Here is an 18,420-nt window from a genome sequence, read left to right on the forward strand (position 1 = left end):
CTCTCTCTCTGTTTTGAGAATGCACCTTTCCATTTCTGGGTTAGTACACTGAGGATGGATTGAACTAACAAAACCTTCCGAGGCCTTTAGTTTATGTGCCGATTCCGCATGATGTATCCCTTTCATATCCAAGACTTGTACTACGTTGTTGTAATTTTGCGTGCAGAGGCAACCTAACTGAGCATGTTTCTGTTCAGGCTGACTGTATTTCAATTATACTCCCCTTCCAAGATTTCCAATTAGCCAGGCCCTTGGTGACAGAGAGCAAGTGCCACCTTTTAGTGAAGGGGGCTGTGTCACTGAGTTCCTTGGAGGCTGATGCTCTGATCACGACCGGGGCAGTGGAGCGCTTTGGGCACACCTTGCCCTTTTTTAGTTTGAACCGGGCTACATTTGAGGTTTTTATGCCTAGATTAGACTCCTCTCTCATGCCCCCTCCTCCCCACTCTATTGAATTGGGTTCATTTTCTGAACGATCACATCTGTTTATGTTCCACAGACACCTGCATATCTTGAGATGACAGCAGCTCCTTGAATGCTGTAATCAGTTATTTCTCAACAGAGGAATTGCCAATTTGGTAAATAAAGCTCATTATATAAAGAACATGGAAAATGTATTACACTTGCCTGAGGGGGAAATTGTCAAAGGCAGCCAGATAAAGCAGCCCTGGCATCCTAATCCTTGCAATTTACAGCTGCTAAAATGCAAACTGTAGGTCAAAGCCGGCTTGGGCAGGGAGGGACAAAGGTAGGGGATGCAACTCCTTTTTAAAGTGAGGGAGCTGCAAAGGGACGTTGCCTCCCAACAGTGTTGTTGGAAAAGCGGAATATTGAATCAAGCATTCCTCTACGCCACAGGTGGGCAACCTGCAGACCTTGACCCAGTTTCATGATGCACTCGGCTTAATTGAACGTGGGCTGCAAGGAGGGCTAAATGAGGGGAAAGGAAGTACCAGAAAGAGAGAAATAAAGGGGATTGCTTCACCCACCTTTGTCTCTGCCCCAATTTTCTTTGGGCTCATGTTCGGGTGGCACTGTGGGTTAAACCACAGAGCCTAGGACTTGCCGATCAGAAGGTTGGAGGTTCGAATCCCCGCGACGGGGTGAGCTCCCGCTGCTCGGTCCCTGCTCCTGCCAACCTAGCAGTTCAAAAGCACGTCAAAGTGCAAGTAGATAAATAGGTACTGCTCTGGCGGGAAGGTAAACGGCGTTTCGGTGCGCTGTTCTGGTTCCCCAGAAGCGGCTTAGTCATGCTGGCCACATGACCCAGAAGCCGGCTCCGCAACCCCAAAGTCAGCCACGACTGGACCTAAAGATTGGGGGTCCCTTTATCTTATCATCGGTAGGTACCCTGCCCCTGCTCCACAGATTGTGTTGTGTCCCCTCCTCTCCCCCTCCCTGCCCACTCTAGACCTGTAGCTGCCTTCAGGCTGGGAGATAATTTCCTAAGATGCTGCAAGCTTTTCCCTCACCTTTCCCAACCAAATTTCTTCCTCTAGCTCTATCACAAATGGGAGAATTTGTGAACATACTTTAGGAAACCAAGAGGGACAAACACTTCCCTGCTCCAAAGCTGTAAGTTGAGCCAGAGTGGTCCTGCTTCAAACTCCAACTTATTCTGAAGCCAGGATGGGCTCTAAAAGCAGCTGGATTGTCCCAATGTCACTGCTCTGGAGCTTCAGAGTGCCTTTCTGCATATTGCCTGCTTGGCTCTCCCACGATTTTCTGCAGAAGGTAAAAAATATCAATTTCAGTGTACGTTGGGTATTGAGCTCTGATATTCTTGGGTAGCTACTGCTTCTGATTAATGATGAGATTATTTAAAATACTCATACCCTGCTTTATAGCTTCAAGATGAACAGTTTTTTTTAAAAAACAACAACAATGTTCTTACTTTCAAAGAAAAAAAGCAAATAAAAGAATATACGTGCTGAAAAGCAGTATGAAATTATCTTAAACCAGGAGTGGCCATCCCAAATTGTGACCATATTAGTCTTAAAAAAAATAATTTGCTTATTGACCATTCCAGTAGGTCCCCTGCTGTCCTACCTGTAAGCTTTTGTGACCCCTCCCCGAAATGTGTTCCTTAAGAATATATTTTTTACCATTTTTACCACACCATTTTTACACTTTGACCACCTCTGACATGGGCTCCAAGTGGGTTGACTACAGATCACTACAGCTCCAGGGGCCAAAAGAGATAAGCTCCTAAATCTCCTGTCCTAAACAAACACACACACCTAGTTAGGGTATGCAGCTTTCCCCCAGGATCATTAAAAATGATGCAGTCCTGGTGGCTTATCTTAGCACAGAGGACCAGGTAGGATTGGACGGCATCTTTCTGTTTCCAGGGCAAGAGTGAGCACTCGTCAGCTATATATATGTGGGGTGGCTAGTATTCATAAGCAAGTCACGCCAAGAATGGAGGCAAGTTTATTTGCACCCGCTGTGCCAGAATACCTGTTGCATTATTTTTGGTGCTTTAACAATGCAACCATATTCCTGTTTACTCTGGAGCATTTCCTACTTTGTTCCATAGGGATTGTTCTCTAGTCAGGGTGTTCGGGGTGCAGCCCAGATTCTACTGCACTTGTATGCCTCCTTCTGGTACTCCTGCAGGCAAGCTGGTGCCAAACTTATTCGTCTGCTTTCCTTTGGACCACATCAGCAAGGCTGGGCAGCCCAGGACTAGGGGCGGAGGAAGGGTGGGTGCAGTGGGTGCAGGCTGTCCTGGATGCCACCACGGAGGGGTATGTGTGACAAAATGCTGGGGTGGCGCTCACTGCAGGGCCTGCAGCACACCAACGTAGTGGCTTGGGCATGCGCAGGCTCTGTGTTGCCCAAATAGTCTGCCCGTCCCCCCCCCCCAGCTGTAGGGTGGCTGAATAGGAGGAGGCAGGCAGACTCCAGAGGCCCCGCGGTGTGCCCTGCCCCATGGGTGGAGCGCCCCACCCCTGGCGCCCGAGTGGCTTCCTCCACTGCTGCCCAGGACCTCCATACAAGCTTGCGCCCCAGGAAGGTCACTTTGGTTTGACTTCTCCCCTGGAGGTACACTCCATTATTTCTCGAGACAGGCAAAATGCCAGCTGCTACCACCAATGTATTAGCTAGCTTAAAGCCACCAGAAACAGGTACTACAGGCTAGAAAGGGTGGTTACAAAAAGAACGCAGTGGCATTAGTAAGAGCTGTCTAGCTATGCCTGTTTGGATTAGAGATACTCACTGCCAAACTGTTGGGAATGTCTTGGTTCCTGCGAAGGAAAGTTGCTTTACTCCAGCGATTTCTGAACTTCTTACAGGCAGCATGGAGGGGAAAGGAAGCAGCACAGAGAAAGTTGCTGCAAGGGGTACAAAGTTCTGCTGCATGAAACAGGGCCGAGCCTTTCTGCTGTTTGACTTGCCACACCTACCTCTCTCTTCCAGCCAGGACGTCTGCACTTCTCCACCTAATCCAGAGCTATCCATCCAGCTCCTGGCATGAAACAAATGAGATTTTTAATTTACCAACAGCGTCTGGAAGAGTTTCAGTTCTCGACAATGACTGGAAGGCGGTCAAGTCTGACAGTCGGGGCAGCAGAAAGGAGGGAAGAGAAGGGGGTTATTCTCAAACTTTTGGATCAGAAAACAACTGTCAGCACACAGCGGCCATTAAACACATTTTTATTGTTCTTAGGAGGAAGCTCGAGAGGGGAAGGCAGGAATGTCTCTGTTAGTGTCAAACATACAATCACACCTGCTTGAGTCAGTATTAACTCAATATACACAGGCTCTGGCATTTCCTTAGATTCCTTATTCTGAAGGACAAAGGCAATGTCTTATGAAATACAGAGTAACAGTGAAACAAAAAACTGAACTTTTTTTAAAATAAAAAATGGAGACTTATCACTCATGTCCCCCATCGGAAACGAGATCTATTCATGGGAATTCTCTCAGTGGAAGAGAGATAATGATGGTGACGACATACATTACGCAGAGCATAGCTTTCCCTCCCAACGCAGGGTCCTTCCCCCTCAAGTCCAAATCCATCAATTAAGACTGATACATGCAGGCATCTGGATATGGATTCATGGTGATTTTGTGGACCACCATGGACAGAAGGCACTCATTTGCATCAGCATGACTCCAAAAGAATGCTGGGCTTCTAAGAGCTTCTGTGGTCCCCTGCTTTCTGCACTTTGCCAGCAGCTGGGCTTTAATCGAAGTGGACCAACAGTTCCTGAGAAAAGAGAAATGAAGAAGAAGAAGAGGTGCATCATTACTTATTCAGCTGCTGAGTGAACCATGTAGCAAGAAATGACTTGCAAAAAGATTATGGAAGAGCAATCTCAAAATCTGTTGGTTTTCCTTTTAAGAAAACATGTTGTCCTTTAAATTTGTGACAACAATTGGGATTTTTGCATATTTAGAGATTTCAGGCAAAGAGAATATCAACTGGCACATCTCAACAAATAATTTTTTTCTGAGTTAAAACTGCCTGTATAGAACTAGTGATGAGATATGTTGAAGTTTACATGCAATTCGGTGAAAAACAAACCACAACTCCATCACAGAATTATCAGACAACAAGTACCAGTCCCTAAAGATGAATGAAAACAAGGTCAGCCCCTGGCTTCCTAATCTGCAGCTCATATCCCAAAAGGTTTCTGTGTACAAAAGCTTCAGTTCATGGCACTATCAATCAGTAGAAGCTGCTCCCGATGGAAGCTTGATAAAATTACTTCTAAGCACAACATGTTGTGGATGGAAGGAATAATTGCTACTTTCCCTCTCCCTAAAAATGCATGTTGAGCTCCTGAAGGTTATGAGAGTGGCACTGCTTGGAAGCTGAAATGCTTTCAGTTCAAGGCTTGTTACAAACTACAAAGTCTACTGAAGTGAGGTTGACTGCAGCTGCATGGCATGAGGACTTTGTCCGAACTTTTTGCTTTGATTTCACCAATCCTGAGAAGATTGGGTCAAGAATCCACCCTACAAACAACTCCTTTCCTTGATTTCAACAGCAATGAAACCTCTTTCTTCAATAGTATAACAAAACCTACCAGGATTCCAAAGAGCTATATTACACAATATTCCCAACCTGCTTTGCCCTGAAAGAGGCAACAATTCAGACATAATATTAAATCCCAGATTAGCATTACATGTGCAAGCATGTCCCCTTCCCCTTCCGTGGCACTTACTTTATAGTCCTTTCATGCCAGTCAAAAACCATTTTTAAAAATCCCAAGCTTTTTAGAAGCAAATTTAATTCTGCTGTTTTATGCTGCTTTTATGATTTTGTGGCTTTTAGCTTATATTATTTTTGTTTCTGTATTTTAATTTATATTCATTTTGTAAACTGCCCTGGGAATGTAATATAATAATAAAAACCAATCAAGAAAAATGCAGGCCATTTCTCCAGCAGCTTTATTGGAGAAGGTGTAATTTGCTTTTTTGCTATTTCTCCTGCGCACAACAGATGCAAATGGACACCTTGTCAAGCTGGCCATTGTGACAATTTCAACTGCTGTCCCTTGCTTGCTACTAAAATGCGTTAAGCAGCGGAGCCTCCATACAAATCCTTCAACTCAATGGAGTACTGCTGCTTTCAGAACAGTATTATGTAAACTTGTCCCAGGGTTAGGCACATTATACATGTAGAAGGGCATAATAAGACGACATGCCACTTGTCATAACACTGCCAAGTCCTCTGCTATTTCTCCAGCATTTGTGGACTGTGTGATGCCCACCTTCACACACCCCCCCACACACTGTTCAGATGAGCAGTAGCGATGCTGCTGTCAGGTGGGTAGCCTCATGGCACCATGGCCAAACATGCTAGTGGTTAAGGATTGCTCTTGGCAGAAGACTATTTCATGGCACAGCCGCATGAACTAGAGATGCTTGCCTACATTTTGATGAAAAACTAGCCACAGAATCCATGATTAAGACTGGCGAACAGCTACCTTAACAGTCAAGGGCTTAAGAGGCTCTGGCCATGGAGCCAACTTGCCTCTTAAGTGGGCAGGATTGATGCTACTTTTTAAAGAAGAATTTCCCTAGGCTATACTTGATCTGTAGAACAATTACTTTTCCTTCTCCAGTGCTGCTAACCTTTCTTCTCCTTCTCCTAGCCAACAGACACACTTGCAAGCAATTACAAATCCGCCCCCCTTGATAGCTGCTAATCGTAAGCTGAATAACCCCTGCTTTCTTGGGAGGGTATGTCCCCTGCAAAAAAGGGAATGCTATTTAGTGAATTGGGGTGTGTGCATGTGAATTATAAGCTCATATTTGAATAGGAGGCAAGGGAGGGGTTTTTTTCCTTTCTTTTCAAGGACGGGTTGGCACAACCTATCCTGCCGTATCCCCTGGAGAGTAGGCAGAGATTGGAGCATGGGGCTTTGGGGATAAGAAAGTCAAGACTGGCTTCCTGTCAGGAGGGATTAAAGGAGACAAAGCAGGAAAAAGGGAGGGGGGCCTACGGGACAGGAGGGGATACTAAAACAGGAGACTGGTATGCTAAACAACCAGAGGCATGATGATACAGAATTCCTGCCACAGGATTGATAGGGCAGTCATAGGGAGTAAAAGTGAGCACTGCGAGCCAATTCACACAGCTACCCTAAGTCCAGACTGCAAGGTGCCAGTGGGGATTTCTTAAGAGCTATCCTCAAGAGCTGAAACAACTGTTGGAAGGGGCTCCTTTGTTCTTGCCAGAGCAAAATTAATGGCCAAAGAGAAGTGCATGTTTGGTTATTGCCAAATAGATCTGGGGCATAACCAGGCATTAGCACACACCCTGATCTTCTGCTCCTCCTAAACTACAAGGGTAAGTTTGTCTATTAAAGAGGACAGCTGAGGTATGCCAAGGTGTGTGTGTCCCCTGTCTTGTTTCCTACAGTCGCCTGCAGAGCAAAGCCAAAGGAGTTAAGGGTCATATGCAGCGTGCCCGCCAGAGCAGACTCCTGATAACCCACTTCTATTCAAAGATACCAGTGACATGAGACACCAGAGCAACACTATACAGCGGTAGCTTGGCTCAACTCTGGTGGACTGTGAGCACCATGGTAGGTGTGGAGGTAGAAAGTGGAGCCAACAGAAAAGTATTCCACCACTGCACCAAGTTTCTCCTGATGACCTCTGATCAATGGTATGGCTGTGGCCTTCTCTCTAGTATCAAGTTTCATATGTGCTGCGAAAGGTTTTCTATGGAGGGGTGTTCCATAGGCTAAATCTGTGGCTGCACTCTGAAGTGGTATGTAGTCTGGCTACATGTTTAATACCTTTAATACCTCAAATGAGGGCTAAATTATCCATAATGTGCAGTTCTGTGCAAAATTCCACTCACACATAAAAAAAATTAAAATTAAAGCAACCACAGGAACAAGAATCTTGAACACTCTGTCTGTGGTGAAACAGAGAGATCCTGATTATTTTCCTTCCCACTATTGTCTCTCAGCTGCTTTTCCCTCTACAAGGGAAAAAGATACAGCTCTTCCTATCATTTTACCCCCAAAAGAAAAGCAGTTCTGGGGTTACTTTTAGCTAGAAAACACCCTTCCTCACCCTACTGGCCCTCTACTTAAGATTACAGGCTGCCTCAGCCAATTTTTACTTTTGAAAAAAGCATGTAGAAATCTGCAGACAACTGCTTGCAAGGCAGTTTGGGCCCAAGAACCAGCTCAGAGAGGCCTACAGTTAAATAAAAAAAAACACTTGGATCACAGAACTGAATCCAAGCAGACATGCAATATGCAAAAGGTCTTGGCTTTGTCTTGTCAAGCATGGATTGCCCTAAATGCATGAATGTTGTTTTGCCTGAGGTTGTGGTGATTTGGACGCCTGGAGGCATTCTTAAGTGAAAGAATCAACATACCTTATAGCTGTTATTTCAGCACATGGCGTGCATGTTCACCACAGAATGATTTCCACCTCCCTCTCATCCCAACGCAAGGATGCCATTCTATTGCTCTGAAGTCTGGGAGCTGACTTGCACTCTTACTGTAACTTCTCAGCACAAGGCAACCTCTAGTACATCAGGCCACAAATGGGAGCTCAAGCAAATTAGATGGAGAACGCCAGCCGGACCCGGTGCTGGTTCTATTGGTTCTTTGTGTTCCGAACGGCATAGAGGCCACCAGTTATAAGAGATGAGTCAGGATGCACTGTGACTTAACAAGGGGGGGGTCTCCCCACCCTACTGCTTTCACTTGCTCTGGGGCATAAAAAGACTAGAGCAATACCGTTTCCTTGTCACCTGTACTTTACAGAATAATTCACATCATCTGCTAATCTTTAGCTATTCTGAGCCTCACCTGTTTGTTCATGCATTATAACATATTGATTTACCTGGGACAATTGCTCTGATCACCGTTATCACCCAGAGAGAGCCTAAATCATTAGCCCATTCATAGGAAGTGTTTTTCACCAATTGCGAGCCTCCGCAATTCTGGAAAACTGTTAAAGAAAGACACCCAAGCCTGGACCCCAGTTCTCTCCCAAAGTGGCCTCTTCCAATGACTCATTGTAATGAACAAAACCTCTATTATGGACGCAAGCTGGAAAGCACTGGGGAAGAAAAGAATGAACATAATTCTGCAAAGGGTCACCACTGAGAAGATGACTGCTAATTAACATTGGCATCAATACTAAGGCTGTTTTTTGCTAAATTAATGTTAATTGCATTTAATCTTGCTTTCACCATTAAATGAAAGGCACCCCCACCCCACCCCCAGGCTACAATAGCATGAAGATCTCACCTATGTCGAGCAGTGGATTTTATTATTATTATTTACAAAAAAATAAAATAGTGAAACTGTTTCTCTTACAAATCCATATTCCATATGTTCCCACTTTTAAAGAGCAGCAAGGGATTCTTTAGCATTTTCAATGTACAAACTACATGTGTGATAGGACATCAATGTTTTTATTTTACAATGGTAATAAAAGCCCAAGGTCAACCCATGAGCCCAGAGCCAAACAAGAATAGGCACTGAAATCTCCTTCTCTTGTCCATCCACACCAGTTGCAAAGAACTTTACTGGAAGAATTCAAGGGCACATTTTTCTCACTGATCTGTCAGCACAAGCATTTTTGCTTGCCGGACAGAATTATCTCCTCTCTCCTCCTCCTGTTCACTGTTCTGGGGGTTATCTTGACCCTCCAGAGTGGATTTGGGGGAGGTTTGGGGGTCTGTGGGAGGAGGGGCAAAAAGCCTCATTGTGTTAGTGGGAGCCCTTGCACTGATTTCTGCTGGCGTGGCAGGTTAGTTGGTTTGTGCAATTAAAGTGGGTTACAAGGTTCAGCCTTGCTAGTATAACAAATTATTTATTTATTTATTTTATTTTAATATTTCAATTTATATACTGCCCTTTATCAAAAGATCTCAGGGCGGTGTACAACAATAGAATCACATTACAAAGCATTAATGATAAAAACATAGTAAAAAGCATACTTACAGGCAGCTCAATAGTAAAATAATCTTAATAATAACAGTCTTCTCCCCCACCCCCACTTTATTCCTCTTTATCCGCCATAGGCATGGGTAAAGAGGAATGCTTTTGCCTGATGTCTAAAGACATGTAATCATGGTGCCAGGTAAGCACCACCCACTAGCATAGGAGCCACCACTGAAAAGGCCCATTCTCTTGTTGCCACCCTCTGGATCTCTCTGAGAGGGGAGACATAGAGAAGGGCGTCAGATGACAAGCACAGGGTCTGGGTCAGTTTCTATGGGGAGAGGCGGTTCTTAAGGTACTGAAGTTGTGAGATGTGTAAGGCTTTACAGGTTAGCACCAGCACTTTGAACTGGGCCTGAAAACTAATCGGCAGCCAGTGCAGTTGTGCCAGGATTGGTGCTTAAGCTCAAACTGTTTTGTTCTAGTGAGCAATCTGGCCATTGCATTTTGCATCAAATGTACAAGATTGTTTCTGAACCGTCTTTAGAGGCAGCCCCATGTATAATGCACTGCAGTAATCTAACCTAGAGATTACAGAAATTAGGCTATCCCTGTCCAGATAGGGGAGTAGCTAGACCACCAGCCGAAGCTGGCAGAAGGCACTCTGGGCCAACAAGGCCACCTGGGCCTCAAGTGACAGGAGTGTATCCAGGAGCACCCTCAAGCTACGTACCTGCTCCTTAAGAGGGTGTGTAACCCCCTTGAGAGCAGGCAATCTTCCACCTATCCGGTCTAGGGAACCACCCACTAACAGTGCCTCATGTCTTATCTGGATGGAGCTTCAGTTTATTGGCTCTCATCCAATCCATTACCAAGGCAAGACACTGGTCCAGCTCATCCACTACTCCTGCACTTTTTAAAAAAAGAATTTGGAATTTCTGTGGTTTGGAAAGGAAAGAGGAAACACAATGAAAACTGTAGAATGCATAAATGACATGTAAACACCCTGCAAGCAAATCAGGGTGCAGGATGAATGCTCACTGTCATATTAACGCCCTGCAAACAAATCAGAATCAATGTTCAATAAAGGCAGGATCTAAGCTCTGTAAGCTTTGTGCAAGCAAATCAGGCTGAATTCTCAATAAATAAGTTGCCTGAACTATTCCGCATTCTTCTACAAATGCACAACATAAACACCACCACCACCTAGCTCACTGGAATAGAAATAGTTTATAAAGCAGAAGAGAAAACTTTGACTATACCTTCCTGGTGCAACTGGATTAACCTCTACTCTTTTGCGAGTCCTCCTGGACCCCAGGAGGGATAAAGGAATCCAGTTGGTACATGATGTTTTCTAAAGTGGAATAATGAAAACCTGCACAGATTCCACTCTAGTTTTAAGGGGATTAAAATGGGCTTTAGTAGTGTTTATGACTAAGAACTCTGCTAGCAGCAACAATGAAAGAATACCCTCCTTTCCAAAAGTGAAAACCAACAGAAATTCAACCAGCAGCACAACAGAACCCCATTTATACAAAATGTTACCTAAAATAAGTTACAGAGAAAAGGGCAAGCAGAAATAGTGGGTGTGCAAAATACTACACATGCCACCTCTCTCTGTGTCTGTTCACACAGGTGTTTGCAGCTTCAGAAAATGGAGACTGGAAGATGGTGGCCTTCCAAAGACCTAGAAGCATTCAAGTTGGACAACGACTGTCTGAAGTGGGGAGTGCTTCCTTAACCAATGAAGGGTAACAAAGCTAGTGCCTACCTGGAATGGAATTTAGAGAATGATGGCCATAATGAATCCCTGTATTTGTCCTCTGGGGTGTGCGCCGATATCCAGAAGGTTCTGTTTGGATGGGAAGGCAATGTGTGTCTCCACCTGAATGTTGTATATCAAGGGCCTTCTCCTGCTCATCTTCCTGAGTAGGAGCAGGGCTACAAGGGACAGAGGCAGCAGTCTTGAACTGGCTTCCCCCTTTCCTCCATGCCCTCATTTCCATGAAAGTGAGGGTCCCATGTGAAAATAAATGGAAATGGGACACCCCACAAATTCTAGATCCCAAGTCCTGAATTCATTATATAGTAGCAACAGTGGAAGAAAATATTAGAATCACTTTAAATAGTCCTTTAAAAACTCTTCCCCTATTACATTTGAGTTACCCTGTTACATTTGCTAGTCTGCTCAGTTAGTCTCTGTGTAAACATATTTGAAAGTCTCATGTGTTTCGTTTCTTGGCTCTTGCTTCATTTAAATTTCTGAACCTTGAAGCAAGACCAGCCATTTTTGCTCTTCAAACTCATCTAGTGAATGCACTGGCTCTGGCAGCGGGGGTGGGGGGTGGGGAAGAGATAGTCTCGAAGAGGAATATCCTTGGAAGATGTTCCTAATTCTATTTCTGCTCCGTGATATAGTGAAATTTCACCCAGAAGTATTATGAGCTCGACTGCCTTTATTTGTTTAACAGTTCACATTTTCATTAAGCTGTTGCCATTCGGCAGCCAGTAATTTTATTTGTATGATAGCCGTATTCATCTCGTGCCTACAAGTGCTGATGTTGCTCGCTCTCTCCTCCTTGGCAGAAAGGGAGCGTGCCGGCAAATGTGGAAGCAATGTGAATCTGAGAGAGATCATCCATCTGTAGGTACCCAAGAAAGAGGACCATCAATATGAGCAAGATGGCAGCCCCAGGCTCTGCCCTTTGGGTGAATTTACATATTGTATGAAGAAAACTAATTTTTACTGTGCAAGAGAAGCCAGCAGAACAAATGTTTTCTCTAAGTGGACTTAACTACATCGGGCCACTGCTGAAATCTTCATTCAGCTCCACAGGCCTAGCAACTGAACTGCTTAAGCACATTTCCCCCACCCAATCTGACATACCCCAAACACAGAAGAACAGCATAAAAATAGAAAGGGAATGTAAGTCAAACGGCCCTGCCTCAACTTCCTGCCTGACGTGCCCTGAGAGAGCAGAGCCAGCCTAGGACAGGACTGCAGCAGACTGATGCTGTCAGGATTACGATGTGAGCAAGATGACAAACTGGGTTAGTGCTAAGATTAAACACCCTCTCTTTATGAAGAAACGCACAAGCTACACTTCTGAAACAAATGTCTCTCAGTAAAGATTTTGACATGTAGAGTTTCTTTTTAAAGATACGGGTGCACTACGGCAAGTCACACCAAATGTCTGGAGATACGTGAGTCATGACATGGATATGTCTTTGAAAGAAGCCTTTTGAACTTTGAAGCTGTTCCTGGAGTTCTTTCTGGCCTTCTCTCATCATCATCATCATCATCATCATCACATTTGGATGTACTTTCCAAATCAGGCATGATTGAAAAATGCCCAATATCTCTTAAAAGTAAGTACAGTTTTCACCTTCTGAATAAGGCAATTTCTTCTACAGTGGTACCTCAGGTTACATACACTTCAGGTTACAGACTCCACTAACCCAGAAATAGTATCTCAGGTTAAGAACTTTGCTTCAGGATGAGAACAGAAATCGTGCTCCGGCGCCGCCGCAGCAGCAGGAGGGCCCATTAGCTAAAGTGGTGCTTCAGGTTAAGAATAGTTTCAGGTTATGGACCTCCGGAACGAATTAAGTACTTAACCTGAGGTACCACTGTAATGCCAAAGAGCAATGACAGACAAGGAGGAAGCGACAGGTTTAAGTCAGAGCCAGGCCAGAGGCTCAGGAGGCCATTCCCTGCATGTGACACCAAAGTGCAAAACGACAATTTTAATGGCTTACCATGAAGATCGAACAAGAAGGATTGTAAAGTACCTAACGCAAGAAGAGAACCATCTAAATGAAAATGAACAGTAAGCAGCAGCTTCTACAGTGCAGGAAGATGGGAAGAAACATATTCACAATCCACAATATAATCACACAGTCCTCTCACAAAGACCCTAGCCATTGCAGAGAACAACTAGTTTCCACTCCTCGATACAGGTGCAAATTTCTTTTCTGTGGTGAATAACGAACCACTTACGTGCAATCATATGCAATACAACTAAAAATAATAATGGAGACAGAAAGAGAAGGGGAGGCAGGGAGGCAGCCTTGAATAAAATGCTAAGCAAATGGGAGAGAATGCAGTGCCAAACCTACAGCAAGATAACCAGTTCTCTGTTTTCTCAAAACATACAAGGACCCCCAAGCTTCTTCCCAGGACTAACACCTCTTATTCCACTTGCAGTTATTCCATCCTCTCGTGCCCAGCCTAGACCTGGACACTGACTCCTCGAAGGATGAACGGGACCTCCCACTGACTGAAGACTTGGGGGGCAGGTAGAGTCCATGTCACCAGCCTAGTCCAGGGAGGAAGAGTCTCCCCAGGGCTGCTTTAAGGGACCACTGGGATGGGTTTGAGTCCAAGTGTAAGGCAAAGAGCCCCTGGGGCAGTCAATGGATAGGTTAAGCCATCCCCTGACTCTTCAGAGCATACTGTGCATAGTGTTGCATAGTGGTTAGATTGTTGGGCTAGGAACTAGCAGACCAGGGTTCAAATCCTTACTTGGCCAAGAAACTCACTAGAGCAAAAGGCTCAAGCTTGGGCTGCTGGCCCATGACAAAGTATGGACCTAAGAGCCCAAAGTTGCCATGCAACTGAGCAAAAGACTCCTTATGAGGAAGGTCTCTCAGATCATCCTTAAATATCGGCAGCTGGGATTACGTGTGGCTTGGGAGGACAGGCTATGTCAGTCCTTACTTTAAGCTTGCCAGTTGCTGCAACTACACAGCTCCCTTACTCACTTCACCTCCATTGCCAACCCCTGGATCTTCAGCTGCTAGCCTTGGATCACGTTTTGGACTCCGACCAGTTACTCATGCCTGACCCTGCACAAGAGAGGGTCTTCGCTTCCTTGGATTTTGTAGCGTATTACCTTCCCCAACTGCTTGGATCAACCATGCAGGTAAGTAATCACTCATAGTCATCTCCTCTTTTCCTTGATTTCAAGCCACTAATTAGAGAAGCATGACTTGGTAGAAACTGGCAGCCATTAGTCTAGGAACAGTCTTTTAGAAACAAGACCGGAGGTTAGTTGCTTAGTTTGAACAGTTTAAAATACACAAAGAAAGACTTCTTTAAAAACAACAACCCACAGTTTTTATAAATGTGCTGCATTTGTATCTTCTGGACCTGGCTTGGAAAGATTTTTCTTCCTCCTTTTTTTGACAAATGGTACTAGTTGCTTCTTGTAATTTCCTTCACTATGCAGCATATGTCTGTTTGTGATAGATACCAGCACAACTGCTTGGGTGTCCAGTTATCTGCCAGAAAAGTATTGTTTCTTTGGAACCAAGTCATACTGAAGCAAGAGCCCCAGAGGCAGAGAGAAGGAAGGGAGGCAAGGAAGTTGTCAGCTGGGAATATATCAATGCTACTGATTGAAAGTCTCTACCAAAAAACAGGCCCCACAGTCAGTTTTCGATTCATCCTTTCTGCATCCCTGCCATTCCTAAAGCACCGCTTACCTAGAATGCTTAATATTTCCTCACTCGGTTTTCTAGAAAGTATTTAACAACTTAAAACTACTGACAAAGACCTTTCTCTGGCAGTATGGGAGCCATGTCCCAGTGGTGCAATCCCATGTGGCTGTGGTGCACATTGGAACAATGCCTTAACAATGGGGGGGAGGGGAAAGCTCATCTTCCTTCCCAGGTAAATTACAATTGGATGAGGGACGTCATTGTGACTGGGCCTGCTAATGAGTTTCTGGTACTCACAGATGTAGTCTAGGGGGATCTAGGGGGTCTCTGGCACCGTTTGAATGCCATTTACTATTTTGAATCAAGATGGCTGACTGACTATAGCCAGTCAATGCAAATCTTGCTAACCTCCCTCAGTTGATTATTGGATTTGGTAGAGTCTGGGATGTAGCTCTCATTGAATGTCTCTCACATCAAAGACAAGTAACTAGGGGAGAATCTAAATCAGATCATTTTTATGCTATTTGGTGTAAATTTTTGATATACGTCAATACAAGAGAAACGGAAGGTAGGCCCCCAGTGGTTCAATTAAGCTTGTGGAAGGGATATATTTTAGAAGATTAGAATGAAGTGATTTCTCAATGCCTTGGATTGTGATTTATTTATTTAAAAAAGATGCATCACATGAATTAATGTAGGGTTTTATCTTCCCTCTTCTTCCCCTCCCTTCTATCCCTGGTAGTTTTCCTTTCCCCCCTTTTGTATCAGTATGTTTGATGTTGTTTGCATTTTGCCTTTATTTTAAAAATTAATAAAGTTTATTTTTTATGAAAAGAGAGATGGCTGACTAAAATGTGACTTTGGCGTGGTTTCACTCAGTATTTTGCATAGGTTTGAACGCCACTCAATATATTGTTGCCAAACTCAGCACAAGGGGTTGGGGTTGGGGGGAGGGTTCTTCATTGATAACTGAATCAAGATAGCAGACTAAAAGTGACTTTTGTGTGATTTAACTTGATTTTTGGTGTGAGAGATCCGAACTCACAAATTACACTATCCATGTGTAAATAACCATAAATCCTAAAAGACATCACATTCTCTGCTGTCCCTCATTCCAAGGAAACCAAACCCTGGGTAAGTGCCTGGAACCTTACACTGCTCAAAGACTGGGGTGGCGCACAACACATGGGAGGCAAGAGCACTGGAGTGAACAGACCAATATCGTATGCACAGGCAAACTTGCATTAAGCAAAACTAAATCAAATTCAACTTGTACAACTAAGGTGAGTTCAGCAAGGCAGCATCAGCATCAACACCACATGAAAGCGATCAGCAGTGATCACATTTCATTTCCAAGTATACAGGAGTGCAACCTTCTCTTCTAGCCCCGCAGTTTCATCTTGAGCTGTGTTGTCTGGTGTTCATATCACAAGCTGACAAGATATGCCTGCTTCATTTCTGTCCTTGACTACATACTTGTGGGTGAAGACTTTTCTTTGAGCAAGATACAGGGACAATCAGAACAAGTGATAAGATTAAATGAGAAGAAATGAAAAATGCAATTCACCCACCCACTCTGGAAAATGTCTCAGAAGTGAAATGCAAGCAAATTTAGACTGTTTAGGAGGAGCTGAAATTCCTCCTTTAGATCAAGTATTTTCACAGCCCTGGGCGGGACAAGGAGAATCAGCACAAAAATGATGTTGATGTAGTTATTTTGTGGCCTTGCCCATATTTTAAAATCTGTGTTTTAAAACACCTTTTAAAAATATGTAATTGTTTCAACCAGCTGATATTGACCTTGAACCACAGGAAAGAGGAAAGCAGACATTTAAGATATTTTAATAACCTCACAAGTTCTGATGGATAAAATGAAGGCAGGATAATGAAGCCCAATGAGTCTCAGCCAAGGGCAGAAAGCACTGACTTTCCCCCCTCTCATCTAAATAATCTTCCACTCCTGTGCCTAAATACCTACATTAACTTATATAACTACTGCCTTCATCAAGGAGAATAGGCACCTGGAAATTCCTGCTTCTTTTTAAAAGACTAATGATAGTGCTAGTTACACTCCCAAACTTAAACAAGATGAGGCATTCAGAATCTTGTGTTTCTGTTCGCTGCTACTAAAAGTGGAATAGAGTGTCTGAATGGAAACTTCCACAGACGGTTTTCCATTCAGTCTTGTGACATGACATGGGGAATGTTAACTCCCACGCTGAAGAATAAAGCAAGCAAGCATGTGGCTTCAAAATACTTATTGTTTTGAAAGATCTAATTTTGTGTTAATTCAAGAGTACATTAATCATTAAATGAGGCAAAAATTACCCTTGTTAACTAATGCAACTCCCTCCCCCCCTTACTTCAAGTCAATTAGCTTCTATCGCTGGAAGTCTCAGCATTCTCCCTCGTTCTTACCCAGTCTTTGGATCACACCACAATAGTAGTGTTGACAACCGATACTGAAATACCCTTCTGAAGTGTGTGCATGCATGTCACTTACGGACTCATTGTTAAAATCCATGTTTATGGAAGACAATCTTACTCCGCTACTAGTGATCACCAAAGAAGAAGATCTACAGTTGCAAAGAGATCTCTTCCCGTCATTCCTCATGTCGTTATGAAAGGCGTTTTAGAGGAAAAGCTTGAGAAGAACCTAAAACGGATCCAAATCCTACAAACACATCCAACGGAAAACTCAGCATTTGCGATTCAGCAAACTGCAACAGTGCTCGAATCAATCTAAGCTTTGCCTTGAACTCACTGGGAAATAAGTCACTTTGCCATAGCTTCCCATCTGTAAAATGGAAATAAAAAGGACACAGGGAGTGTCAGCGCTGCAGATAAGTTCAGAATATTGAGTGAGTGAGTATTTACAACAGATCTCTATAAATGTACCAGAAATCACTGTGAGAAGGGAAGAGAAGAGAAGAAGGATGTTACACTATTTGGCAAAGTCCGAAGCTCCGTTCCCACCACCTGCTTGTAAAGGCAAGTTCAAGGATGGCCTTGAATGGATCTCCTTGGTTTCCAAACCCACCCCCCGTGTTACTAACTGGGGGCTCTCGGCAGGAGGCCTTGAATTACAGCAATCAAAGCTGACGGCATTGGAATAAGCAAGTCTCTGCTTTTTCATTGGTCTGCAAAGAAAATAATCAGAACAGTGCCACCCTCCCTGCAAAGCAACCTACCCAACACAAAAAGGCAAGGCAGCTATTTGATTCAGAAAGCCTTTTTCATTTGTCCCACTCCACTTACTGTGGCGTTGGTCCAGACAACTTGCTCCCCCTTTCATGTGCGCCGCGGTGGCCGTTTCTCTAGAGCTGCCCGTCATTTCCTTATCAAGCAGGAAGAATGAAGGATCACTAGAGACACGGCTCAGCCACACTGAGATTTCACTCTCTCAGTGGGCTGTAAATGCCCCTATAATGTTGGCTTTTTAAATATTGTGCTATTATTACCCGCAGCTGCCATTCAGTCTGCAGAGAATAAAGCACAGGGGCTTTCAAGGCCTGCACAATAACACTGTGCATTTGCCAGCAATTGGGCCACCGTGTATCAGCTATATTGGAAACCTTTATGTTGTGGGAGTCTGGCTGTG

The 18,420-nt window shown here is 44.0% G+C and overlaps 1 protein-coding gene across 8 annotated transcripts in view; it reads right to left on the reverse strand.

Annotated features, from left to right (window-relative positions):
• Nucleotides 1–3,643: 3,643 nt before the first annotated feature.
• The window catches only part of CHCHD6 (coiled-coil-helix-coiled-coil-helix domain containing 6), a 198,506-nt gene continuing 183,729 nt past the window's right edge, over nucleotides 3,644–18,420 (reverse strand). For 5 of the 8 annotated variants that reach the window (XM_083418843.1, XM_083418838.1, XM_083418841.1 and 2 more), the window contains one exon: nucleotides 3,644–4,216. In XM_083418843.1, the coding sequence (XP_083274969.1) occupies nucleotides 4,193–4,216 (24 nt within the window). In that variant the 3' untranslated portion in view covers nucleotides 3,644–4,192. The remainder of the gene's footprint in view (nucleotides 4,217–18,420) is intronic. The other 3 variants (XM_083418839.1, XM_083418845.1, XM_083418842.1) reach the window with 1 other exon arrangement.

This window comes from Podarcis tiliguerta (genome assembly GCF_965153285.1).
Source record: "Podarcis tiliguerta genome assembly, chromosome: 2".
Lineage (NCBI taxonomy): Eukaryota > Metazoa > Chordata > Lepidosauria > Squamata > Lacertidae > Podarcis > Podarcis tiliguerta.